Genomic DNA, 27,339 nt, shown 5'->3' on the forward strand with positions numbered 1-27,339 from the left:
TCGAAGCATTTAGCACCGCACTGGAATGGATCGCTATACATCGTCTGGGGACCTCCAGCGTACTGCATATCCTGGACGATTTTCTATGTCACTTTAAACATAACACCAGCAACCGGCCGGTGGACATAATTATTGTACGCGACCCTGCTTCTCCATTTTGCCCAGTGCAGACGATGCTCGATTACTGCAAACTAAGGCTGTTTTCGCCAGGTCCGCTGTTCTGCCTGCACAACCGTCCCGTCACCATCCCGTCCCGTCACCGTCAACTCAGTTCAATGCTCAACTTCGCTCTTGCCTATCGTTTTGTGCTCTTGATTCGAGCCGATACAAAAGCCACAGCTTTCGCATCGGGGCTGGCTGTCACGCTGCTGACCTAGGTTTCTCCGATTCTCAGATCAGGGCTCTTGGTCGCTGGAAGTTCGATGCATTTAAGCTATATATCCGAAACGACACCCTTGCCGCTAATTAACTTTCTTATCGTCCTAGTCGGTGCGTAGGTGCTGTTTATTGATGAAATATTTACTGTAGTGTAACGTAGTGTCTCTAATGGCATGGACACACCAGTCAGTCATGAGCTGTGGCACTGTTCATGCCTATAGTTATACGTATCCCTTTAGTAGCGTTACGTACTTAACACGCCAGTCAGTTATGAGCTGTGGCACTATTCTTGCTTGTAGCCTTAAGTTGCTGTAGTTGAAGTGTGATTAACATGCCGGGCAGTCAGAAGCTGCGGCTCGTTAATTACGCGTATCCACAGTACAGATCTACAATAACAAGTTGACACGTCATGTCTTCGGAGGTCAGACTTGGGCTGCTTCAAGACTTGGCATACTTGGGTTTTATTAGAAGCACTTTTTACATTATTCTGATATTTAACCGGATAAAAGAATCGGTAAAATCATTTTTCCATCGTCGGCTGGGTTCTGCTCTCGTCTTGGTGGGGCGGCCACATTGTGTGGCTTGTGGCGGTTTTTTCGTGCCCCACCTTTGCTGAAGATATCATCAAATGCTTGTTATTTTAAGATAGGATATTTGAGAAAAATAAACGTCACGCTAGTGGCCTTATTTACGCCAGAAAGTTGTTTGCTCACGGTGTCTGCTTAACTTATTAAACGTGCTTCAGCAAACGAGCGCGATGAGAGCAGTCCCCAAACCCTTCCGAGGAGTAAAATGGAACGAGATAAAAACAAACATTATATGCAGCATATATAATGTCATTTTATATCGAGCCATTTTCTTGACTGTTGGTAATAGACGTCAAGGTTATTTGGGTGGAGCAGGAATGGCAGATCACTTAGGAACCTCCAATCGGATGAAAGTGGGCGGGCGCACTGATATTACTTAGATCGCGTGCACTGTTAATTTCGGCCTCCTCGCCATTCAACGGCAACGCCAGGCTTAACAGAACTTTCAGGTTTCCCTCCACCTCCCCTGCTCCAGCCAAATACCTTGTGAGCTGATTGTCCATATGGCGGTTTTTTCGTGCCCCACCTTTGCTGAAGATATCATCAAATGCTTGTTATTTTAAGATAGGATATTTGAGAAAAATAAACGTCACGCTAGTGGCCTTATTTACGCCAGAAAGTTGTTTGCTCACGGTGTCTGCTTAACTTATTAAACGTGCTTCAGCAAACGAGCGCGACGAGAGCAGTCCCCAAACCCTTCCGAGGAGTAAAATGGAACGAGATAAAATATATTTATATATCTCCAGCGTATTGAAGTATTACTCTGATTTCAATTCCAGGCGGTCGAATCACTAAGAAGTAAAACTGTTTCGCTGTTTCATGTTGCCTGAATTAACCTCACAGCACATTGTTTGAGATATGTCCAGGATTGAACGCTAATGAGATTCACATTCCTTATGATAAGCTTCACAAAGTGTCCACATTGGTAAAAAGTCACCAAAACACACACAATTCTGTCAAACATGAAGTAATATGAAAATGTCAAATAACCCTGCCAAATATGAAGTACTAATTAAACAGTACTTGCGTTCAATCCTGGACATAAGTGCAAAACTGTAAATCATTTTACATTGCTGTAAATCGATATCAAATGCAAGTCAAAATAATCTGCTAATCGGCCGTGCATGTGGCAGAAAAACTTTTTTTACATCGAAAATACCGCACAAAGAAGAAAATAAATTACCTCCGAATTCAAAGATTCAAGAGACTGATCCACTGGTTTCACTTCGATTCGGTAAGTGACGTTTTACAAGTGCTCACCGTCAAAAAGTTTATGCTCCATTCGGATGCCGAATTTCTTTGACAACGAAAGTCTTCTATATTTTGGAGACGGCAGAAATAATGTAGCATTCTTCAACGGCAAAATTCCACATCAAACCCCGATAAAGTGGGTAGTTTTTAGCGACTGCTCGAGGTTTTGCAACCCACAAAATTTGCTACTGCAACAATTAAAACACTCTGCCACCCCTCCCGCCCAGCAAATCTTTTTACCACCCAGATTCTGGGTGGTCACGTGACCAGCCGCAATTAGGGTCTAGAAGAGCGAGCCTGGGAACGAGGTTGGATTTACTGTGTAAAAGAAACGGAATAAGCTTACATTCCTAGCACATCCCTAGAAAAGACTTAACAACAATTCGCAGTAAGTTCAAAGAACTGTTCCTTACCGTTTAGGTCTTCTGTAACACATGATACGCTCCGATGGTAAACGATTTTGCTTTCAAGATCTACATATCTGAGCACCACGCGATGCGAAAAACAAAATCGCGGTTAGCGAGACTGGTGAGCGGTCGCTAAGCACTTGTGAAAGTAACCGCTGCCACGCAATCTGGTTGACCTGCAGCCACATCTTTATAGCAGAGACAGCATAATTATTTCAAATTACTGTAACTCGTAAATTTCTATTTTTTTTTATTTTTTTATTGTATTTATTTATAGTGTGTGGACTAAAATTTGTCTCGTCCTATAATAACAAGAAGGTGACTGGAGTTCTGGGATCCTCTGTTAATTTCACTTGGGCCTTCAGTGGAGGTAATGTGGACCTAGTTCAGTGGGGAACAAAAAAGGATGGAGTTTTTGTCTTTCAACAACTTCTAGTAATTGTAACTAAGGACACCACAACTATCACAAATACAGATCCTCCTTACAGTGGACGTGTGAGTGGAGTCTGGAACGGTAGTAGCCCTGGACGGGCCACGTTCTCACTGAACGCAATCCAGAAAGCAGATGAAAGGTCTTATATGTGCAACCTTGCAACTAAACGTCTTGGTGTACCTGTTTTTGATTTGGTTCGATTGCTTGTTGTAGGTGAGTAAACAATGGTAGCTTTCCTTCTTTTATAACTCAATGTACCAATTTCTCTCCTTAGCGCAGCATTTTATTTATTTGTTTTTTTCAATTGTGGGTTAGGACTAAAGGGCTTTACATTGATGAAAAAGAGGTTTCAATAGAAGGCAACTGCTATATATAGTTATATAGTGTGACACCACTGAGTACGTTGCTCTTTATCAGCGCATTGCATCCAAACGTAACATCTCGATTTAAACCATGTAAACGGCAAACAAACAAGGTCTCGAAAGGATATGACAAGTCTGTAACGTCTTAGTGTTCACTAATAAAACAATATCTATGCAGGTCAATATGCCGTTGTTGTCTTGAAAGTTGGCAACCAATGTACCAATAACAGGAATAGCTTTTCATTTAAAATACGCATGGAAATTTACAAGGAAATTAAGCTTCAGAAGTTGGTCGCGAAATAATGCTTGATCTTTTCTTAAGGCTAAATTTTACGCAGATTCCGTTTACGCTTGAGTTTAGAGATGATATGTATCAGGTGATATCTCAAGCACGAAATACCGTGTTTGACCACATTTCAAAACACTGAGAGGAGAATTGAAAATACGACGCGCAGCGGAGTTTTCTTTGACGGACTTCCAGGTGTTTGGAAATGTCGTTAAGCACGGTTACACTGGTTTACTGTAAGAAAATTTATTTTTCAAAGCATCCATCTCTAACTTTCGATGCTTTCACGGCTTTGTGGAGGACGTACTTCTGACTTCTGACTAGGTTATAAGTTGGTGAGACTGATGACATCCGAGTCTTACCCCCTGGAGGAGTATGTTCCTTGTGGTAACGTCTTAGGTATGCCCTCTGACGCAGTCCAACAGTTTCTTTAGAAGCGACATAACTTTGTTCCGTTCCACCATTGCATTATTGTACAGCAAGACAGACATACAGGCGGACAGACAGACAGACAGACAGACAAACAACATTCATTTAAGCATTGCGAACAACAAGATATATGTACCTCAGTTACTATAATAACAGCAAAGTGTGCCTTGGCTATAATCCGCTGTTCAAATATTATAGATGCTCTCTTAGACCCAATTCTTACTATTCTTCGATTATCGTTTGTACCGTGTGCACAAAGATGGAGAACAGATAATTTAACTTTTCAGACCTGCCCACGATAAAAGAAGCATCTTCATCAAATGACAAGTCTTGGATTGGTCAGACAGTGAGGTTTAAGTGTGTGTCAGATAGTGTTCCTACACCAACACTCACCTGGTACAAACCTGATGGAAGTCAAATAAACAGCGTTACAGCTACACAGAACATAGTGGATGTGCAGATGAACGGGGATAAGGATTTTGGTGATTACAAGTGCGTTGCTGGCAATGGACTCACTCCTGCTGATTTCAAGATAGTGAAAACAGAACAGATAAGTACGTCCTTTTTGTTGTAGGTTCAAAATGACCTGTTTTGTGCTACCATGTGATTTCTTTAGTAGTTATCAAATTAGCTTCTAATACTACTGATGGTTTTTCTTGCTATAACAGGACGAGCTCTGAATGACTTAGCCAAATTCCATCATCCAATCAACAGTAAGGTTAACTTAAAAAATCAGCTGAAGATTCGCTCTGTTCCTTGAACTGGCAATAGAGCTGTACAGAATGATTCTGACGTTGTTTAAAAACTCTTGGGTTAAAGTCTTACCTGTCTAAGTAAATTTTGCTTTAGAAAGGAATAGGCCTTTTGCAAAAGTTGGTCACATGATCGCTAATTTCTAAACAATGTGATATTCACGACGTGAGTTTCAGAATAGGAAAGGGCAAGTTATAAATAGACAGAACACCAATTTTCATACCAATGCTATGTTAGGTAGGGATTTAATGACGTTTTAAGAGGCCCTGCGCCTAAGAAACGACCGATGATTTCCGGCTAAAAAATAAAATCGGCCGACTTTTATCTCCCAAGTAGTGGTTACCGAATACTATTTAAAAATGAATTTCTTTTGTTTCAGTTTCGCTTTAAACCAAAAATATCGAGCCGCAAACTTTTTCCGTCTGATAGCAGCAAAATCAGGGCGAAAATAAGCGCCCGCAAAAAACTGTTCAGAAATTACTATCGCAACGCAAAATAATTAATGAGAAAACTACACAGTGTTGAAGAAAAAGGCCTTTTAATGCAATATCATTCGATAAACATCAAAAAACTGCCGAAGCGATTAACAAATAAAGTTTCAAATATTGTATACTAAATTAGATGGAGCGTTGGAGCTGATTTTAAGATAATTATTTTTCCAAAAGTTCAACGCTTTTGAAAGCAATCCCAGTGATGAATCAGACATTGGAAGGATATACATCACGTTCCTGGAAAAACATTTTTCGGCCAAAGTATATTGACCTTGTACAAAGCGTTCAAAGTTACCGTGCTTACCGTTATCCTACTGCTTCGGCGAAACACTTCTCTTTTGCCAATACGGCCGTGGATAGCGTGTTAAACGCCACTTTAAACCTTGCCAGGCATTCAAAGACAATTCTAAGTAGAAGGACGTAGAATTAAAAGAGAAAGGAAGATGAAAAATACGCAGAAAAAGAAAATAACTCGAAATTACCATCTGCTAATGAAAGTTGAATCTGGAAAGTGTCGTGGCGTGACAGCGGCCATTGACGTCATTTGTATAAAATAGCAGTGGAATCCAAACGAATGCACAAATAGGAAAACAAATTTTTCCGGCCAGAAAACGTTTATTGGAACAATGTTATGTTATTTTTTACAAATGATGGTCACTGAAAAAGAAAAACTTCCCCAACCGCCACACCGTTTTGGCCGCAGCGTGATCTGAGTTATGGGGTCACGACTCGATCCCTGGCCGCTGACCGCCCGAAGGACATTGCAGACTCGTTTTCCCACGCTCTTACGACTTGACGTAACAAATGACGTCAATGGCCGCTGTCACGCGACGACATTTTCCAGATTCAACTTTCGTTAGCAGATGGTAATTTCGAGTTATTTCTTTTTCTGCGTATTTTTCATCTTCCTTTCTCTTTCAATTCTACATCCTTCTACTCAGGATGGTCTTTCAATGCCTAGCAAGGTTTAAAGTGGCGTTTACCACGCTATCCACGGCCGTATAGGCCCTTTGCAGCTAAGCTATCACGTGACCTACTTTTCATAAAATTATGGGCTATAACTTAACGAATGCCAAATGGAAAAAGCATGTCGAAAATATCAAAATGGCCAAGTTTGAGGCCCCCATCATCAGAAAGTGAGATTTTATGATGGTCTGAATTTTTGAAAGAATCAGAAGATTTGTATGGGAAAATGTTGCTGGAGAGCAAGACCTTGCTCTCCAGCAACATTTTCCATACGAATCCTCTAAATTTTCCAAAAATTCAAACTATGGTATAAACTTACTCGTTTTTTCCTAGGGCCTCAAACTTGGCCATTTTGGTATTTTCGATGCGCTCTTTCCATTTCTGGCATTCTTTTAGTTATAGCCCATAATACAAAAACTTTTTAGGAAAAATTTGGTCACGTGACCCCAGCTGCAAAGGGCCTATTGGCAAAAGAGAGGTGTTTCGCTGAAGTAGCAGGATAACGGCAAACACGGTAACTTTGAACGCTCTGTACAAGGTCAATATACTTTGGCCGGAAAACGTTTTTCCAGAAACGTGATGTGTATCCCTCCAATGTCCAATTCGTCACTGTGATTGCTTTCAAAAGCGTTGAACTTTTGAGAAATAATTATTTTAAAATCAGCTCCAACGCTCCATCTAATTTAGTATGCAATATTTGAAACTTTATTTGTTAATCGCTTCGGCAGTTTTTTGATGTTTATCGAATGATATTGCATTAATAGGCCTTTTTCTTCAACACTGTGTAGTTTTCTCATTATTTTGCGTTGCGATAGTAATTTCTGAACAGTTTTTTGCGGGCGCTTATTTTCGCCCTGATTTTGCTGCTACCAGACGGAAAAAGTTTGCGGCTCAATATTTTTGGTTTAAAGCGAAACTGAAACAAACGAAATTCATTTTTAAATAGTATTCGGTAACCTCTGCTTGGGAGATAAAAATCGGCCGATTTTATTTTTTAGCCGGAAATCATCGGTCGTTTCTTAGGCGCAGGGCCTCTTAATTACTGCAGAAATGAGAGGGTTTTGTATGGAAGCGAAGAAGCTTTGCAACCCAGAAACCTTTTCGGTTATAAGAAGTAAATTTCAGCACAAATCCGGCAATCGTGGCCACGGTTAGCTTTTGGAAATGTTCAATATAAGGATAGAAATCCGTGTACGTGAAAAACCACGTAGGGGCCAAACCACCCCCCTAATGTTTCATGAAGGCTATATTTGCTTGGTTTATATATTTCTGAACCAAGTTTGGCAGATGAGCTGTCTTTGTTCTCCAGTTAATTTTAATTTGGAAGTTGTGACAAAATGTCAGATTATGACGTCATAATTGATGACGTCACCAAAACATCCTATAATTTTTTGTAAAATCTGATAAAAAGATTACGTCATTGGAAAGGCCTTGACTTGAGGAGTAAAATGCCGGAAACCGTTTTTTGCTATGATGATTATTTTTCGAGATATGGTAAGTCAAAATTTTTTTGTTGTCCCCCCCCGGAATTTGCTTAACCATACTGTCCTTCTTAGGTCAGTCTCCCTGGTTTATTTTTTTCAGTTTTATTCTAGGAAGGCTAATAATCTAGAAAAATAGAAAGCTTGATGTTGTCAAAAATCGTATGGTTTTAGAAATTTGATTTTCGGCTTTGTTAGGATGGTATTAACAGTAAAAAAACGGTTGACGTCACAGGTTATGACGTAACGAAACTAATTTTAACGCAATAACACTAGAGGGGTAATTTTTTATTCCGATTTTCTTCTTTATCTTTGCTTTAGTCATCTGGCACATCACATGTGCAACATAGCTGCATTTGCTGGAACAAAATTACGGCTCCAATTTGGGGATTTTTCCCAAGGGGGGGACCCCATATTTTACAGAGCTTTTTTTCATATTTAAAAATGCCATATTTCATTTAATTTTTGTGATATGGACAAAATTTTTTTAGGTTTCAACTCCCCGTGATGTGCTCTTTTGAACACATTGTAAAAACTATGCATATTAAAAACTTCAAAAGTGGCAAAAAACATGACGTCACCACTGTGACGTCACAACTTTGACATTTACTGACATTTTTCACGTAAATATAATTGGCAATAGGTCTCCTGCTCATCTGCCAAGTTTGGTGTAGAAAGAGTCAATACTCTTTAAGTAATGCGAAATAATGTGAAATACCCAAGAACTGACGAAACATTTGGGGGGTGGTTTGGCCCCTACGTGAACGGTCATACCGCCGGAAGCTCAGATTTCCCTCCGCAAGAACACGACAATTTTACACTTTTTGGCCTCTCGCTTCACAGACCTTGAAATCGCACTGAATCGCTCCTCGTCCTTACCTATTCAAGATATGTTATTATTTTAATCTGCAGTTCATCATGAACAAATTGAGGTCGGAATAATTAGATACACATTCCGCATTTAAGTGGAAAATCTGAAATAAGCCCAATAAAGCAGGTCAAAAAGCTGATCAGTGGGGCGTCAAATCTTCTGATATTTTCGCCAGACGTACTTCAGTTTTTTTTTTTTTTTTTTTTTTTTTTCAGTTTTATGATTTCAAACTGGTGGGATCTAGAAGAAGTTTTGTACGAGCGCTAAACAAAGCTTCATAAAATCGCGCTTGAGCCTCATTTATTTGACGCGCGAGTGACGTTAGAACAATTTTAAATCAGTTGATTCGAACGGAGTCCTGCTTTAAAATTTCTAAGTTGAAGACTTACAAGGTTGTTGTTTTCAAAAGAGAGGAAGGCTTCATTAAGTTGCCGTAGAAATAAAAAAGTACCCAAAAAAAACGCCCTATTACAGACGAGAAACTTCCATTTCGTCTCTGGGCAAGAATGGTGTTCGTTTCAAAGATGCGAATTGGTAATTTTGTGCAAGTTTCTACGACATTCACAAGACGATTTGACTACCGGTTTTTTGGTCCTTGAGGCCACATTTTTTTAAATTTTCTTCTACTCTTACCGACATATACTCTTAGTCACGACAAACGAAGCTGCTGCCATATAACAATTAGTGATAGAAAGAGGAGTAAACTATTAGGTTAATATTGAAAATATAGGCTCTTAAGCCGAAAGGCAGAGATTTTATAGCAGTTTGAAAACTTGCAAATTACAAAGAGTTGGACAGAAAACCACTGGACTGCGACTGGAGGGCAATGCCTCTTCTTCCCATAAAAATCCTTCTTATTTCTAACGTCCATAAAAATTCCCTCTTAACTGGATATAAACTGGAAAATTTTTATGTAAGTTTATTTGTAAATGTTCTTTCCATTTCTAATAACATGATGCATTACCAATGACTAAATCAGTGTGTTGTTGAAAAGCACGCCACGTGACCAACTGTAGCAAAAGACCTATTCGTGCACACAGTAAATGTGAGGATTGACAAAGGCTTATACTACCAATTGTAGTAGCTATCGAATTAGTTTGTATTTGGATTTGAGAAACATATTATGAATAAAAATATATATTTTTGTTTCTCCTAGAAAAGCCAGGGTCCCCAACCATCACACAGTTAGACATTGAATCCACTTCACTAACAGTGAAATGGACTGCACCAGCTGATGATGGAGGGAGTCCTATTACAGCGTACCGAGTTGTCATATCAAAGGGTGGCACTGAGATAAAGAATGAGAATATAACTGACCCTAGTACAACAAGTTGGATTACGGGAGATCTGGAGAGAGATACCGAGTACACTGTGAAGTTATTTGCGAGGAACTCTGTGTTTGAGGGACCTCCTGTGGAAAAAGCAGTAAAGACTAAGTATGAAGGTAACAAAATGTGATACCTTGATTACAGAATTTTTTTGCTAATTAGATTATTGCTTAGAGCTAAATCATCTTTAACTGATGTAAACTACTTCAAGCACGTAATACAAGACCTTTCTATGCAATTACGATAAAGAAAAGATGAAGAATAGAGCTATGAATTGAGACTCGAGGTGAAAGAGTATATATTGTACTTGAGAGTACAGCATGTAATTCGTTGTTAAAGCTCTTTCAGCTGCAAAGAAGTAAATCAAAAAGGTCTTTTCATTTTTTATGAGGACAAACCCGACTGAGCTCCTTTGCGACAAAAAGAAAATCATGATATATAAACCGCCCGAGACTTTGGAATTGAAATTTGTTATGACAATAAATATAACGACTGCCCGAGGGAGAGCGGGGGTAGGCTTTGGTTGGAGCGTGTGGCCTCCTCCCAAAAACCCTTACATCATTTAAGAAAGACCAAAATCTGCGATTTTCCATGTCCTATTTAAGACCTGACCAAAAACTCGATGCCCTATTTATGACCTGTGGCCCGTTTCTCGAAAGGCTCAGAAACTTTTCGGGCCCGCAAAGCCATTTTTAGTTAATCGGTATTTAAAGACAGAGAAGTGTATACGCCTGAAACTTCTTCTATGAAGGGGACGTTAACCTCTGTTTATATTAAGAATATGTGCATAAAACAGCTTTGAAGTCATAAGGTTTGAGATTTTGCCACGGCTTTTCGGGTGCGAAAACTTTTCAGGACCTTCCAGAAACGGGCCTCGAGTTCTTAAATCATTACCCTGTTTCATACCTGCCTTATAATTAGTTCCCTAGTTTAGACCAATATTAAAGGGAATGTTTACATGCTTTACTAGGTAGAATAGCTTCTTGATAACCACGCACATAGAGCTGATTGTGGAGTTTTCGCGCTTGAGATAACCAGCCATCGATCGTTCATCGTTGTAACAAATCTCGATCGACTCAGTCTGTGCACGTACGATAACACCAAAATTAATAGCCGTTCGAGTTAATGACGTGAGTAAGAGTCTGCAGAGAGGAAATTTAAATTTTTTTTTCGATAATGATAACTGCTAGGGGTATTTTGGTTCTCCAAGGAGTCCCAGCAGCAGCGACAATTGATGATCTGCCAAATGAAGTAACAGATGATACCATCACGCTAAAGTGGAGTGAACCACAAAATAATGGCAGAGTGATCACACAATTCACTGTGTATCAAAGAATAGTGACCGATGGTAAACCAGGAGAGTGGACCAAATTAAAGACAATTACAGATGTTTCAGTTAGAGAATTGAAAGTTGAGTTGGAGAAAAGCAAGATGTATGAATTTGTGGTTACTGCAACAAACCAACTTGGAGAAAGTTTAAAAGAAGGTGGAAAGATCAGGACAGTCAAGGCACTCGAGGGTATGGTCTATATTAAACTGAAATCTCTATTAGTGAACCCAGCTTTTCCACCGAACTCTTCAAACGACAGCGATCGACCCTATCATATGTACTGGCACAGGGATTTGGGTTTTCAGTGGCTGTCTTTTAATTAACATCATTTCGCCTCAGGCTCAGTGAATATCTATCAATGTTCACTGAGCCTGAGGCGAATAATTGCTTTAGTATGATTTTCAAAGGTGAATATCAAGAACTACAAAATAACGACTACAACGTTAAGACACTGAGTCGCCATTTATCGTTTGCATACATGTATGCAGCCTTAGTTTTCATAATAAGCTTACATGTACATCGATTGTGAATCAATTTACTAATCGAATTCGGCAGTAAAACAAACAAGCGAAACACTTTGAAAATGAATTCATCCGGAAGCTTTAATTTGTTTTATCGTTGTTGACCTGTACTTTATTCACAGTTCTCGTCATCGTCTAAAAATGAGAAGCTTTAGTTTGAAAAAAAAATTAATTTCGGTCAATCGAGCGATCAACGTAACCACTGCATTTACGATTCTTAAATGCCTTGAATACGAGTTCGTGAAAAGATTTTTGGTCTAAGGGCGACAACATTCATTTTGAAAATTCTCCTTCCTCTCAAATATCCTGGACGTGGAGTGATGTCTTTCGAATAAATGAAAATTTCATTCAGTAACTGTCAGCCTTGTTGGCAAAGTTGGCGAGCTTAGTAACCAAGTTAGTAACCAAGCTCAGAAATATTATATTCACTCTCTAGCGTGGTGAATATAGCGTCACAAGCTGCGCTTTTCGACCAGTTAGAATGTCTAATTGTTATATTCACCTCGGGAAACTATACTAACAGATGTTAGATTTGTCGAGAACATTTGGACAACTCACATAACTTTTAGTTGTCAAAAAATAGCGAAAGATATCTCTCATTACACTCTCAGTGGCACTCCCAGATTCTAAGGATAGGTTTGACTGACCAAGACCTTTGTCGTCATATTTCGTTCGTATATAGTAGCACCAATAAGTCTCTATTTGGTGAAAATATACTCAGGTATTTGTTCATGGACATCATCTTTTACGAAAAGCGAATACTTCTCCGAGCGAAGCTCGAGGAAAACTGTGAGCTTCGAGGAACAGATAATGTCCAAGGATAAATATCCAAGCACATTTTTAAAGTCAAATGAAAGCTAATGTGTTTATAATCCTTCAATTTTTTTTTTTCGCAACAAGCGGAATCTTTTGAAACTTGGGGAATATCACTCGGATTATTCCCCCAGTTTTATATTAGCTGGAGCATATATTCGTTCACGTGACGCGTTTAGAGCAATCGCGTACGAGCGAGAATGTTTGCTGCTGACAAGTCTGATAATAGGATCATATTGTAAGATTACAATAGCTTTTTGCCATTTTTATGGAACTCTCGGATTCAAAAGATAGGTTTGGTTGAGCAATAGATTTTTTATTCACATTTATTTTGGTCTTTGTTGTATGTAGTTCCGACGATAATCAACAAAAGTAAAAGTAAAGCCACTGTGGTCGAGGGAAACGTACTGTACTTGGTGTGTGAAGCTAAGGGTTATCCCAATCCCAGTGTTACTTGGAAAAAGAATGGCAAAGTGCTTCAAACAAACATCACTAGAACCGACTTCATCATTGACGACACCAGTGGAAAGGACGCTGGAAAATATGAATGTAAAGCATCTAACACTGTAGGAACAGTCAGTTACACGGTGGAAGTTACAATCAAAGGTGAAGTAACAGGATCAATAAAGAATTGCTTTCTAGCAATTTTCAGAGTACCGACGAAAACCTATTAGAAAGAAATACCCAAAAGGCTCTTACAGCGTTTTGTAGAGTCATAAAACTGTGGAATTTCTAAGAATAGTCGCGAGGAAGTGGTAATAAGTCTGTTGTGTCTTGTAGGTTCTTCGTGTAACGAGACAACACTTCACATTGTTTATAACATTGTCATCCTTGCTTTGTTGATCATTTTTCCTATTCTGATTATCGTCCAATGGAGACTGCGCAGTTGTGCAGGTAAGTCACCTTTTGCTCCGGTGTTGCATATTATAATTTTCTAGATATAATTGATCAGATGTGACCTATTATTATGTTTCAAAGTACATGAATTCAAATGAATTTTCTTTTCACCCTAGATGTATTACATTTGGTGAAATGCTCAATTCCAACGTGATATTTTATGTGGTGGTGTCAGTTTCACGATTGGTTTAAATTTGAACCGAACCCTAGTTCCCTGTGCATTTCCGAAATGGCCAATGTTAATCATTGATTGGTCTGCATTTATACAATTTGACCATATATCTCCAGCGATATAATTAGTCGTGGCGTCTTATGCATGTACAAGCGGTTGTTGCATTATTTAATTGAACAAATGCTAGATATATGAGTTATTGACCAAGCGTGAGGTCAAGATGGCTGGATATTGGCCAAGTTATTTTTTTGCGAGACGGAGTCGAGGTCCATAAACACGCAAAAAGAAACGAGGCCAATATCCAGCCATTTCGACCGAACAAGCTTGGTCAATAAAGGATTTATTATGTGACTTTCGAGGAGATTTTCTTGCGGGACACGGCGGGTAGTCCCAAGTGGGCAAGATAGCTCCATTTTGCCCGCTTGGGTAGCCAATCACAGCGCAGGTTTTGGTTCATCTAGCCCGCTCACGGAGCTAGCCATATAATAAGACCTCTTCCTAAGTACTGACTGAGGACATTTTCAGAGAATTATAGTCACCCAAACGTTCTTTCGTAATTGCGCTAGGCCAGGAATTTACTGTAAAAAAAAAAAAAAAAACTACTAACCAGTCTTTTTTGTTCTCATTTTAGCGAACTTAAATACAATTCGGTAAGTTAACCTGAGTCATTACAGAAGAGAACAAATCAGTTTGGCGTTCTTTGGCAGGGATCTTGCTATTAGTTGTAAACTCTTTATTAAAGGCTCTTACGCAGTTTTAACTTAAAAGTCGCCTGTCATGTGATTTGTCCGGGAAACGTAAAGAACGTCAAAAAAAACATGCGTTGAATACTATAACGAACCGCTAACAAGGTGTACTTTGTACAACTATTGTATTTAAATTCAGCGTGTGGGTATATTTGATCTTTGTTTCGTAAATACCACCTACATGTATTTGCATGTAACAGCGATAGTCAATAATTAAATAAGCAGAGATGGTTACTAAGGAACACATTTTCTAACGAGGAAGAAACGCAGTTCAAATTTAAAGAACTTGCAAAGACTTTGTGACGTTGATTAGTATGGTAGCTACGGTTTTTGTTTTTTGTTTCCTTGTTTGTTTGTTTATTTATTTTTTGTTTGTTTGTTTGTTTTCTTTTTTAACGTACAATAGGTATTTACCAGTTTCAAGCAATCTAAGACATTACCAATGGAGCTTTGAACAACTGATTGATATATTGAAACAAGCTTTGATTTATTTCAGTAGAAAAAAATGTGCGGAAAGTGGCGGAGAACCGGTTGAAATGGTGAGTAGATTAAGTAAGTATATGAGTAAACAACATAGTAAATAAATGTAAACATCACATGTGAAGAGATAGAAATAATTGCATTTGAAAACTAAGAACAAAGATAACATCGTCTATTACACGACTGAGAAAATTACTTCATTTTGATTGGCTGAGAGCAGGCCAATTTATCACTAATTCTTAATTTGCTCTGCCGGTCAAATTAATGCACACATGTTGGAAATTGTAAATACTTAATTGCGTTGTAAATATTTAATAGACCAATTTCGATATATTGAAATTCAGCCTAACACAATAGACCTCAGCACGAGGCTCTGGGGAATAAACCCCACAAACTCTGTAGTTATTCCCCAGAGCCTCGCACTGAGGTCTTTTGTTTTAGGCTGAATTTTAATATATCGAAATTGGTCTATTGCGCTCGCATTCATACGATTACCTACGTATTACGTATTTTCGGCACAAAAAAATACAAATGCAGTTAAAAAATTTTTTTGTAAGTTAGTGCTTGCTTTATTTAACAGTGTGTTAGAAGATTTAGAGGAAAGTGTTGTTTAATTAAAAAAAAAAAAAACAGCAGCAATGTATGATCAAAAACAGCACAAAAATAGATATAAAAAGTTTCACATATCTACTGCCAATGCCTTTGTTTTGCGTTATTCCTTACCAGAATCCTCTGGAGGCGGTAGCCTCATGGTTAGTGAGCACGTCTCCGGATCGAGCGGTCCGGGTTCGAGCCCTGGCCGGGGACATTGTGTTGTGTTCTTAGGCAAGGCACTTTACTCTCACAGTGCCTCTCTCCAGCCAGGTGTATAAATGGGTATCGGTGAATTTAATGCTGGGGGTTAACCCTGCAATGTACTAGCATCCCATTCAGGGACAAGTAGAAATACTCCTTGTCGCTTCATGCTGCGGAAATCCTGCCTAATGTGCCACTTGGCTCGCATTTAGATTTAACTTTACCTTTACCGTACCAGAATCCTACAGCTGTGGATCCTGACCAACAGTCCTCTAGCAACACAGCGTCTGGTGATTCCAGGACCTATGTACCTCCAAGCAGTGGAGACTATATGCCTCTTCATCCTTCAGCACGAAGTTGGGAAATTAACCGAGAACAGGTCAAAATATTAAAAGTCGTTGGTAAAGGAGCTTTTTCTCAGGTTGCCAAGGCAACAGCGTGGAGCATAAGGGACAACGAGGATTACACAACGGTTGCTGTCAAAATGTTAAAAGGTTGAAATTGAAATTGTGAACTATCGAAATGTTTGATCGAAGTCTGAAGCAAGATTACTTGTCGATACTGTTTTCTTTTTTCTTTTTGTAGCGAATGCTCCAGAATCAGACAGAAGGGACTTGCTGTCAGAACTTGAATTGATGAAGAAACTGAAACCTCATCCTCACGTGATCAAGCTGATGGGATGTGTTACTGCATCTGGTAAAATACAGATTAAACATAACTGACAATACACGTATACATCCAGCTGTAAGGCTAGTGGCCAGATCACAGCGGCTGGTAATCGAGCCTACCAGAACTTTAGTCTTCAGCGTAGCCGTTTCCAGAACAACAAAACAAACAGGCTGATAATATTTTATTATCTTACAAAGGCAGCTGAATGACAAATAAAGGCAATTGCAAGAATATGATAAGCTATTATCGTCATGTTTTTTTTCGACTTCAGTAGAATTACGTCATCCATATCCCTCAGGTATTTCAATCATAGAACTAATGGCTACCAGAGATCAAAAGCAGTTTCCATTGCATCTGTTTCTCCGCATCCCTCTTGCTAAGCTTGTCAGCGTTTGCTGATACTTTTCTTTTTAATTTCTGTTCCTTTCCCATTTTTCCATAGATCCACTTCTTGTTCTTATTGAATATGTGCCGTACGGTGACCTGCTGGGATACTTGAGGAAAAGTCGTGGGCTCAACGACACGTACTTTAAAGACCCAGACGTGAAACCACAAACCAGTCTGACCGCTGAACAGTTAATGAGGTTCACATGGCAAGTTGCTGATGGAATGCTTTATTTGTCCTCAAGAAAGGTTTGGTTGCTATGTGATATTTTCAACTTTATTATTCATCTAGTTAACTTTAACTTTTTCTCTTTCTCATGGTTAGTGCGCTCGCCTGGGATCAAACGGTCCGGGTTCGAACCCTGGCCGGGGACCTTGGGTTGTGTTTTTGGGCAAGACACTTTACTCTCACAGCGCTTCTCTCCACCCAGGTGTATAAATGGGTTTTGGCGCTGGGGGTAACCCTGCGATGAACTAGCATCCCATCCAGGAGGGAGTAGAATTACTCCTAGTCGCTTCATGCTACAGATACCGGAGATAAGCATCAGCCTGATGGGCCACTTGGCTCGTATGTAGACTTAACCTTATTGCTTTACTCCCTCCCTGAAGCCTTTTGAATTTCCTTAAGAGCAAAGAAGAAAGCGTTAAGCATAACTCTCTTTCAGATAATCCATCGTGACTTGGCGGCCAGAAATGTTCTTGTTGGTGAGGGAGAGAAATGTAAAGTGACAGATTTTGGGATGGCGAGGAATGTTCAGCAGGATGATATCTACACCAAACAAAGTCGGGTGAGAGTTCATGAGTTACAGCGTCGTTCCTCCACAAGTCTTAAATAGAATATTTGTATTTTCTTTTTATTGCTCTTATTTTTTGAACAGGGTCGTCTGCCTGTTAAGTGGACTGCTTATGAAGCTTTGTTATATGGAACATACACAACACAAAGTGACGTGTAAGTATTAGAGGTGTACAAAGTCCTGGGTTAGTAAGTTGACAGTTATTTTATCGCTTATTGTAGAGAACGTTGACGGAAATCTCACGCTCGCTTGATTAGGACAAGTTGTAAAGAAATTACTTACCACGTCAACTTCAAGAATGTTTATTAGTATTTGTTCCTCGTGGATTGTAAGTTTATATAGCGAACCTCTTTTCTCGCAGCTGGAGCTATGGTGTTCTACTGTACGAGATCCTCACTGTGGGTAAGGTGTTTAATAAAAATATTTTCATTTCTTTTTACGTTTCGAACCAAATCCAAAAACAAATTTAGAATGCTAGGTGGAAGATTGCGTCACGTGACGTGATTACACTAATCGTGTCTAAGGAAAAAACGTGGTAAATTCTGATGTCCGCTTGTACAACCCAAGGTGTGACTGTTGGCAAACATACAGTCTAAACGGTACTTTGTATCGTCAAACACAGTCATCAATAACTGAATTGTGAGCCTGAGTTTTCTAGGGAAGAATATGAGACTCTCCCTTGTGGAAACGGAGGGTGAGTATAGGTTCAATAAATAGTGGTTATAGCGTACATGCAAACATGCAACGCATATCAGTTTTTCCTATAAGGAAGTATTTTATTTCAATGTTATGCATGATAGAAATATCGCTTTGTCTCATCTACTAGGTGGATCTCCGTATCCGGGAATTAATGCTCGGCAAATCGCCAGGAAACTGCAAGATGGATTCAGAATGCCAAAACCAAAACATGTGGATAACAAACTGTAAACAAATGAGTTTATTTCGTCTCTCATTATTTTAGTGTGTAGTATCAATGTATATTGTTAAGAGCCCTGCTATATTTTAAGCGAGCCAACAAAGTGAAAGTTCCTGATTGTTGCTTACTGCCTCCTTCGATTTTTGTTAGCACTGCCTAAGTAATAGCTCAAAGTGCCCGAATGGGCTAGACGTATGGTCCTATACCACACGTGTAGTGCAGTTATGGTAGAAACACCGAATCAGTTACTCCGGACATGTTTGGTCTTGATGACGAATTGCCCAAAGTCATGCTGATAAAGAGACTTTTTTGCCAGGTCAGCATTCGATCATTTTTATTTTCAAGTTGATGGCTAGAAACCAAGAACCGATTAGTTGTGTAAAACTCTTAATGACACCACTACATTGCTATGGTAACACACATGTCCGTTCACCAAAACTCCATGAAGTATCAATCATTTAAATTTAGGATGAAATGCTCTTGCAAGCCACCTAATAATATGTAAATCTTTTATTTATTAGATACCAGATTATGCTCAAGTGTTGGGAAGAAAATCCAAGTGATCGACCAACCTTCGCCAAGCTAAAAGACACGATGAAAGAAATGGAGAGAAACCACAGGGTAATGCATCTGAAGATACAAGCCTTGAAACGAGAACCGAAATTTGTTATTCTCTTTTATTCTAATTTTGTTTTGCCTGTTTTGTTTGTTTGTTTGTTTGTTTTTGTCATTTTATTTTACTTTATTTCATTTATTTATTTATTTATTTATTTATTTATTTGCTATTCTTCTTGGTATTAAGTTGGTAACAGTTAGCAAGAGTGATAAGTTTCTTTTGTAAAGGACTGATAACTAATAACATTATTAAATGTTTTCTTTTCACAGACTTACGTCAACCTGAAACAGTATGATAACAGTTTGTACGCAAATGTTGAGGACCTTACAGCTGAATGATAGTTTTTCCTGCTTACTTTGTACCGTGTTATTCCTAGTTTAAGACCCGCTTTTTATAAGTTAATTAATCTGGTGAGTGCAGCTACCTTATCCAAGAAGTATGACCACTGACATGCAGCTTGGGGGAAGATTTAGAAGCCGTGACGAGGGCCCATAAAGACTTCCCTTTCCTTCCAAACACATGCCCGGTTATAATCCCACTCAGAAACAGTGCGAATTGCATTCACTGGTTTTAAAACCGAGATTTTTCAGCAGCCTTTTCCCGTTGATATTATCTTCTTTCTGAATGTCGAATATTTGGATGTCTTTTTTACTCTGAAGCTGAGTGGTTGCACACTACTGGATAAGGCCGTTTTCAATATTGGATTCAAGTAATTTTGACCCTGGATAATTTAATTCTAGAGTAGATACGTTGATCATTTATGACATTTTGTACACGAAAGTCGATCATGTTAAGACCTGGTCTCTAAACGCTTTTAGCCATTTTCAATTGCACTGTGATGGTTCCAGGTTTTTTCATACAAAAAATGGATGCTTGGAAAATCGCTTGAGCGATTAAATCATGTTTTAGCAAGAAGTTTCAGCCAAGTGTTCTAGCCTAGATTTGGAATTATCTTTATATTTGATAAATTATCTTTATATTTTTCTGACTCGTTAGTAATCCTGCCTGTCAATGGTTGTGCTCCATCCCATAATTTCACACGCGTCTAGAAATTACTTCAAAACGAGTCAAACAGTTTCGCTATATTCAAAACTGAGATGCCTGCTGACACGGCCTGCATTTGTATTATTTAGCTGGTTATCCCATACGCTATTAACAGGAGCCCATCACTAGGAGCGTGCAAGTGCCCCATTCCCCAAAATTTACCCTGAAATTTTGATCAAATAAAAAATTCCCGAGACGCCGGTACGCTGTTCTTGTAAATTGGATTTTTCCGCGTGTTGAAAATCAGAGGAAAAATATCCTCTCGTCGCCCTCTCGTCGGCATATAACATGCGTAGCGTGCGTATATTTAACAAATAGAGTCCATGTTGCCGTGCGTCTGTTCAGTAATAGATAACAGATGACGTCAAAATGTGGTAAGAACAAAAAAGTGGCACACGAGGCGATAGCCATGTGTGTTACTGATGTTCTTACCACATTTTGACGTCTTCTGTGATCTATTCTTGAACAGACTCACGGCAACATGGAATCTATTTGTTTTATATGATAAAGAAACAAACTACTACGGAAAAAGCTTTCTATTTCAAAATCTCTCAACATAACTCGAAAGCCGGCCTTTGTCCACTTTGGCAAAAACGAAAAAGGCCAGTTGACGAAATCAATTGCCTATACAAAATGAAGCAATTTCATTGGTTACTATGTGTAGCAAAGAATTGTGATTGGTCCAGGAAAATCACTCCACTATCAAACTTGACTCGAAAGTCGCTTCTCGTGGAATAAAAACTTGCAGCGAAAGCAGAATTGTGCTGCGAAATCTGCAAATCTTAAAGAAAATGCTAGAAAAGTCGAGTCAGTTTTCGTCATCAGAGCAGCCCTGTGAGCCGAAAACCTTGGAGGTTACCTTGAACATTGCAGGAGTTGAAAAAATACGCTCAGAAAACTTGCGGCTGTGGTCAACACTGGAGGCCATTCGATTCGAGTTTTGAATGAAAAGAGCGTTCGTGACGGTGGAAATTTGTTTCCTCTGTGGTTGGTGATTCTCAAATCAGTTTGATATAGTGTTTGAGACACCTTATGGCTGCGAAACAGTTGGCCGTGAGCTGTAGTGAGCTATACTTTGCTCGCTGCTGTGCCCTGAAACGGACTGGAACATTCGGGTCAGAAAGCATGGTTATGTGTTTAGTTTAATTAATTTCAAGAAATTATGTTTTGAAGTCTCATTCCTGACACCAATCTGTGTGAACAAGTATTTTGAGACTGAGAATTTTTTAACTAAATTAATGTCATAAACATTTTGGTTATTGGGTTTGTTAAATTTGAGACAAAGCAATGGTTTCGTACCTTGAAATAATTTCAAGACCAATTTTGTGTTTGGTTTAGTCTTGCTCGGCTGCCGACCGAGACTGCTCGAGTATTTTTTCTGAGTCACTTTCTACAGAGGAAACGCTTTTTCTTTCTTCTTCCTTCTTCTCGTACCTGTTCAATGCCTCGACAAGACTTTTTTGTACTTTATCTTTTGCCCAGTCACGTAAAATATTGTCTAAATTCTCAAAACGTTCCGCCATTTTAAAACACAGAGGGAAAGACTTTGTAATGATGACGTCAATCGTGCGTCTGCCCTCTAACAGATCATAGGCGAGAATCCATCAAAATGCAGAATAATTTGGTTTATTATATAACGAGTTACAGATTCACGCGGGAAGTTTGGAGAGCACGAGAGAAGCGTAAGAGTTGCTGGTAGCGGAGCAGAGAGCAAATCTAGCTCCAAACTTCCCAAGAGCATCCATAACTCGATATACGCACAGCTAAAGGCGTGAACCAATTGTTTTATAACATAGCGACAACAACTTGGGCACTAAAACATGTTTTATTTGTGACTGACTACAAACTCCTCACAATGTACGGCAAATGAAACCGAAGGATCCTATTGCCTGGTTAAAAACACGTAAGGCACAATCAGTTAAGCGACAGTTGAACCAAAACTCTTCATCCTAAGCCTGTCAATAAAAAATTCGCTTATATAGGCAAACAAAGTGAAAAACACTCAATGAAAATGTAGACGAATAAAGTCAAAATCATGCTCAAGTTTTAGTAAACACTGCAGGTTGGCCAAAGGCAAAGGCTCGAAGTAGGGTTTGGATTGTTCAGAATGATGTTCACAACGCCGAACCTTTAACAAACGGAACTTGCACTAAACCTGACGGAAATTTTGCAGCTAAAATGAAACTGCACACGTCATGTTATTTGCGTAAGGTCGTGGGTAAATAGAGATTTTTACCGTGGTGGCTCAATAGGAATTAGGTAGCACTAGCACGCGCGCTATGTTATAATTCGTCCTCAACTAGTGGTGTTCTTCCCTGGAGGCCAGTCACTTTTACTTTCGTTCTCCGTTGTTTTCCTTGTTCATCACCTTATGGAAGATCAAGTAGAAACGCAAGCTGCCGTCTCTATTTTACCAGGGCTATAACTGAGTACTATTTTAGATGTATCAAAGCATGCGATTTTGATCACTCTTAAGTCTCAGATTCAAAGACTCCCGGAGCAGCATAATAAAAGGCTCAGTCGGTTTTGGCGGGTCAGACATGATGAAAGGAGTGAAACAGGCAACACTTTCTGCCAGTAATTCAAAGAGCAGAGACATCTGTAAAGCAAAGGAAAAACTCGACAAAGGTATTTTACTGATAAGAAGAGGTAAAATTTGGCTAGCAAATCGGAATTTGGTTGGGCTAACCAAAAATATGTTTGTGATTTTGCCGACGAAGAGTCTTCCAACACGGCAAAGTTTCTGCATTCAGTTCTTTGTTCAAAGATTACAAACGGACCAACAGAGTGCCACTGAGGGTACTCGTCTTATTCATTTAGATTGTCAAATTTTTTTTACTTATTTATTTCTTTGTTTATTTATTTCACATATTTCTGTCACTCGTTTGTACTCCTGAGCCCGCAAGCTTTAGTGAGTACGGCAGCTAACTAGAGTTACCTTTATGTTTTTTTAGCTTTTTTCTGTTTGCAAACGAACGCAATATTTGGCAAGATTTCCGAACAAACAGTCCTTTGTTCAACAAAAAAATTGCCGAAACAATAGACATTCGTTGAGACGTACCGTAAAATGAATACGGTTGCTACTGGAGTTATCAGCGGTCTGACGTTAAAACGACCCTTCCGCCTAATTTGTATGCGTTTTTAGTATACTATTACCATGAAATGCACGTGAAAAGTATAATAACCTCTTACTAACCGAGCGCGAGGGCCCTACTGGGGAATATTGGCCCGAGCTCCGTACAATAACGTACAATAACGTACAATAGGGACTTTAAGATATGGTATGGCTAGACTGACGGTACGGTGGCAGATACTGAAGACCATTTTCGATGACGTCATGACGCGCGTTCCAGTATGGCTTTCCCACCGTAGCCTTGCTTTCTTCCACGGGAAAGTGCCTGGTTTCAGGTACTCTTCACTACGTGAGTATAACCTTGCTGTTTACTTCTCATTTTAGCCCTTTTTCATTGTAAGAAGAGCCCAGTTTAAAGAAAAAAAAGTACTCAATCATCAAAATCCGTTCTAAGATAATTGTTTCTCTGTCATTTGTACAGAAAATTTGATCCATTTTAACACCCACCGTGGGCGACAGTCATATTTGTAGAGGGATGAATAGCCGCAGATAAGAGAGCTTCGTATAGCGGAGCAGAGCAATAATTCTTATTGCTGTTCAAAATGTGTTTTATTTAAATAAAAAGTTCTGTGTTTTCGGGCTTATCATGTCGTACAAACACCCTCAGTGCCCGCGCTGAAATCGAGGTTTTTCTCACTTTCCTTTTATTTTGGGGGTTGGAATCAAGGAAAATCTAAGTTCTGGGTGAGGTAAAATGGATACAGGAGAAAGAAATCCTCGTCATTAATCAAGTCTATGTTTAATTGAACGAAGCCAGATTTTTGTGAAGACACTTAGAGGCTGCACACGCCGTTGCCGCACAGCGAAATTTTAATCCGTTTCAGTTTTGCCGAGAAAATGGCGTTGTTAACCTAGTCCCTCGAGGGCCGAAGTAGCCCTGATAGTAGCTCGCCGTAACTTATGTCTCTATTGTTTCGAATTTACGAAGACCATTAGCCGGCTTAGTAGTTGTCAAGAAATGATTATTGGATGAAATGTGGTCTTGCGAATTATGGGACAAATTTAAACTGGAGCTATTCCCCGAAAAATGGATTCTGGCCTGCAGGTTTTCGTTATGAGACTGTTTCAATATTCCGATGAGCGTCCCCGTCACTGTAACTGTTATCGGTTTCTTTGCGCAATCATTTTTTATCGCATCGTTATGGTACCTGGCGCACTAAGTAACGTTTGCTTAGCCAAGTCGTTGTGGCAATATCGAATGCATTTATTTGGTTTCGGTCATCTTCCGTGACAATGGTTGGATTCCAGTTTTTATAAATATGCAAGAATTAAACAGCGTGACTAAACTTCCTCTTTACAGTAACACCGCGGCAAAACGTATGCGCATGCGTTAAGGTCAGCATTTCCGGTTTGCCCGTGTTGTTCGGTGGTTCAGATTAATTTTGTTGTTCGCCTCGCGGTGTTTAAGCTTGTTGTTGTGAATCAGCAGCCACAGATGAAAGAAGAAAGGACCACAAATACAAAAAAGGTATGTAGACAATAACTTGTTGCAATTACTGGTCCTGGAAATGTTCGTTGGACCCTTTACGAAATGCTCCGCAGTGGCCGTCATTACTGATTAGTAAGCCTTTTGTCAGTTCGTGTTGTACATACATACATTTATTTGATAAGTAGGTTTTAAAAGTATGCAACTGTACAGCTGATGTGGACCTACTACTACTAAGTCTAGATAAGGAAAACAGAAATTTTCAATACAATCGTCATAATACTAAAAATAGTGTACAATAATGGTTAAAAAGAGGGATCAAATAATTTAAAAATAAAAATTTAAAAATCTAAAGTTAGGGTTCTTCTTATTTATGCCTGTTTTTTTTTTTTTTTTTCAATTTGTTGCTTGGACTACAACAAGATTATATCCGTTGAAAATTTTTTTCATGGTGACAGAGAAGGTTCGTAAGTCTATTCGTTGTTTATCGATTTTATTTAGCTTATAATACGACGAATTTCATAATGGAAGTGATCTCACGATTTCAACTTGTTGAGCTGATCATGAGAAGCTCACTTAAAACTCAAGCTACATGTAATAGTCAAGCGCCTGCATGAAAATACAAATTTGCGGTTTGGAATTAAATTTCAATTTTACTTTCAGAATTTCATGATTACAACAGCAGCAAGATTGCCTTCTTTGGTGAGCCATTCTAAATAAAATGCCAGAGAACTTTGAGGTACCATTGGATTTTCATTCAGGATGGATAGGTCAAAGGAGTCTTCAAGTTGTACATTGCCAGTAATAAGAGGCAGAACACCATTACAGAACCGTGTAGTAACTCACTCATTTGAAACAATAAATTTATTAAAATTTAAAATCATTTCAGTGAATTATATGATTTTCTATGTTACAATAACATGTTTCCTTTATGTGCCACTGTTTTGCTAGCCTATCCATATATGTACACAAAAAGACTGTTCAACTAACCGGACAAGTTTTTAATTCACAGTATTTTAAAGTTATAGCTTTCAGATTTTAAACTACGGTACTTTAAACTCACTTGAAGTACACTTGAAATCTGAAGCTTTACAAACACTGGCTGCTTCCTGAGGAGCCTGCTTTTTTGACCATCCACATCCCTTCGGCTTGTGCTGAAACCTCAAATTCTTCCAGAATTGATAACATCTCAGGATGCCCCATGTTGCTGGATAAATAATCCCTCTTCTCTTTGAAGTGTATTTGTTTTCTGAGATCTATAAAAAGAATGGCATTATTGCAAGCTAGTTCACTGGAACTACTTTTATGTCCATACCTTTCAAGGGGTTAAATGTGAAGAAAGGTAAAACATCTAGTAATTTTACTCCATTATATAATAGAACTGACATTTATATTGGGGTAAAGCTGTGTCTGCTGTTCTAGTTAAGAAACATGCAATAATTAATTAAACAGACTTTTTAAACTGAGTGGCCTTATGGTCTTCCAAGGAGACCTGTATTTTAAATACAAATAAGAATAAAACAGGGCAAAGTACCTGGAATATGCTATTGTGCACAACAAAACAAGAGTTCTTTTTTCCTCTTATACACGGTGTTCTTCACTCAATCTTGGATCTTCCCAGAGAATAGACTGCAAAATGACATTGAAAAGACCAGGTGCAGTTTTGTCAGCAAACTCTTTCATCTGTCCAGGAGCATACAGTGGCACTGTCAGCATCACTGCTTTCATAATGATGTTGCAAGGATATCTAAAATTTTCCGGTCAGCTGGTCAAATGAATTTTTTGAAATTAATAGAAAAGGTAAATATCTATTTTACTTATTTAAATAAATTATTGAAATAATTTTATTTATTAAATTTAAATATTTGATTCTCTGCTTGTGTCAGTCACTGTCATGTGTTGGTCTTAACACATCCTCTTACTTATTAGATTGCACAAATACAATACCTGTATCAGAAATATAATCTTGAAATGGTGTCTGTTACCCTTACCGGTCACCTAAACAACATTATGTTATTTTGATTGTTAACTAAGTCACTAGTCAATATTCAAACCAAAATAATTATCAGTTTTCCAAATCATTAAAAGGATGAGACTTGAATGGTTTGTGGCAACTCTGATGCAGCATTTTTTTCTTGGCCAAGAGACTCCTCAGATAACTCTTCCAAATCATTGCCATAATAATTGAGAAGTCCTCTAAATCCTTCTCATTAGTGCTTATGACTTCAACTGAATGATGAAATTTATGATATTGTCATTGACCATGTGCAATACATGTAAATAATGATAATCTGTTTGAATGAGTTTTGGTCAGATGGTGTTATTATAGTGTGCCATGGATTATCATGATGTCAAACAATTATCCTTCAAAATACTTGTATCTTGTATGTCTTGTATCTTTACATTTCAGGTAAGTGATACTAACCTGATAGTTGAGTTAAGTCATGGATTGCTGTTGTCATCCTGTTACAAACTGTTTTATCCATTGTAACTTCACCATAGCAATTTATTTTTACCACCCCAAATGATGTTTGTATTTCTGCCATGGACGTTTGCTGGCTTTTTGGGTACTGCAGGTCT

At 38.7% G+C, this 27,339-nt stretch overlaps 1 protein-coding gene and 2 long non-coding RNA genes across 3 annotated transcripts in view; 2 read left to right on the forward strand and 1 right to left on the reverse strand.

The window, feature by feature from the left end:
• The window catches only part of LOC110044055 (uncharacterized), a 36,109-nt gene extending 16,038 nt beyond the window's left edge, over positions 1-20,071 (forward strand). The window contains exons 2-18 of the mRNA XM_089293213.1: positions 2,901-3,269; positions 4,421-4,687; positions 9,852-10,139; positions 11,234-11,542; positions 13,039-13,293; positions 13,468-13,581; positions 14,388-14,406; positions 14,999-15,041; positions 16,016-16,271; positions 16,363-16,473; positions 16,889-17,079; positions 17,496-17,618; positions 17,709-17,779; positions 17,986-18,026; positions 18,451-18,547; positions 19,062-19,161; positions 19,426-20,071. Coding sequence (XP_089149339.1) covers positions 2,901-3,269; positions 4,421-4,687; positions 9,852-10,139; positions 11,234-11,542; positions 13,039-13,293; positions 13,468-13,581; positions 14,388-14,406; positions 14,999-15,041; positions 16,016-16,271; positions 16,363-16,473; positions 16,889-17,079; positions 17,496-17,618; positions 17,709-17,779; positions 17,986-18,026; positions 18,451-18,547; positions 19,062-19,161; positions 19,426-19,494 — 2,723 coding nt within the window. The 3' untranslated portion in view covers positions 19,495-20,071. The remainder of the gene's footprint in view (positions 1-2,900; positions 3,270-4,420; positions 4,688-9,851; positions 10,140-11,233; positions 11,543-13,038; positions 13,294-13,467; positions 13,582-14,387; positions 14,407-14,998; positions 15,042-16,015; positions 16,272-16,362; positions 16,474-16,888; positions 17,080-17,495; positions 17,619-17,708; positions 17,780-17,985; positions 18,027-18,450; positions 18,548-19,061; positions 19,162-19,425) is intronic.
• Positions 20,072-24,614: 4,543 nt separating this feature from the next.
• On the forward strand, positions 24,615-25,642 carry LOC149108939 (uncharacterized). The gene is made up of 2 exons (XR_016208268.1): positions 24,615-24,801; positions 25,423-25,642. It is a non-coding gene; the product is annotated as an uncharacterized LOC149108939 (long non-coding RNA).
• LOC149108940 (uncharacterized) overlaps positions 25,606-27,339 on the reverse strand; it is a 2,283-nt gene continuing 549 nt past the window's right edge. Inside the window, exons 1-2 of the long non-coding RNA XR_016208267.1 lie at positions 27,185-27,339; positions 25,606-26,015 (exon numbers count right to left, since the gene is read on the reverse strand). The exon at positions 27,185-27,339 is cut by the window's right edge and continues 549 nt beyond it. This is a non-coding gene — a long non-coding RNA (uncharacterized LOC149108940). The remainder of the gene's footprint in view (positions 26,016-27,184) is intronic.

The sequence above is a fragment of the Orbicella faveolata genome, unplaced genomic scaffold (genome assembly GCF_042242905.1).
Source record: "Orbicella faveolata isolate gen_17 unplaced genomic scaffold, um_ofav_v1 contig_25, whole genome shotgun sequence".
Taxonomy (NCBI): Eukaryota; Metazoa; Cnidaria; class Anthozoa; order Scleractinia; family Merulinidae; genus Orbicella; species Orbicella faveolata.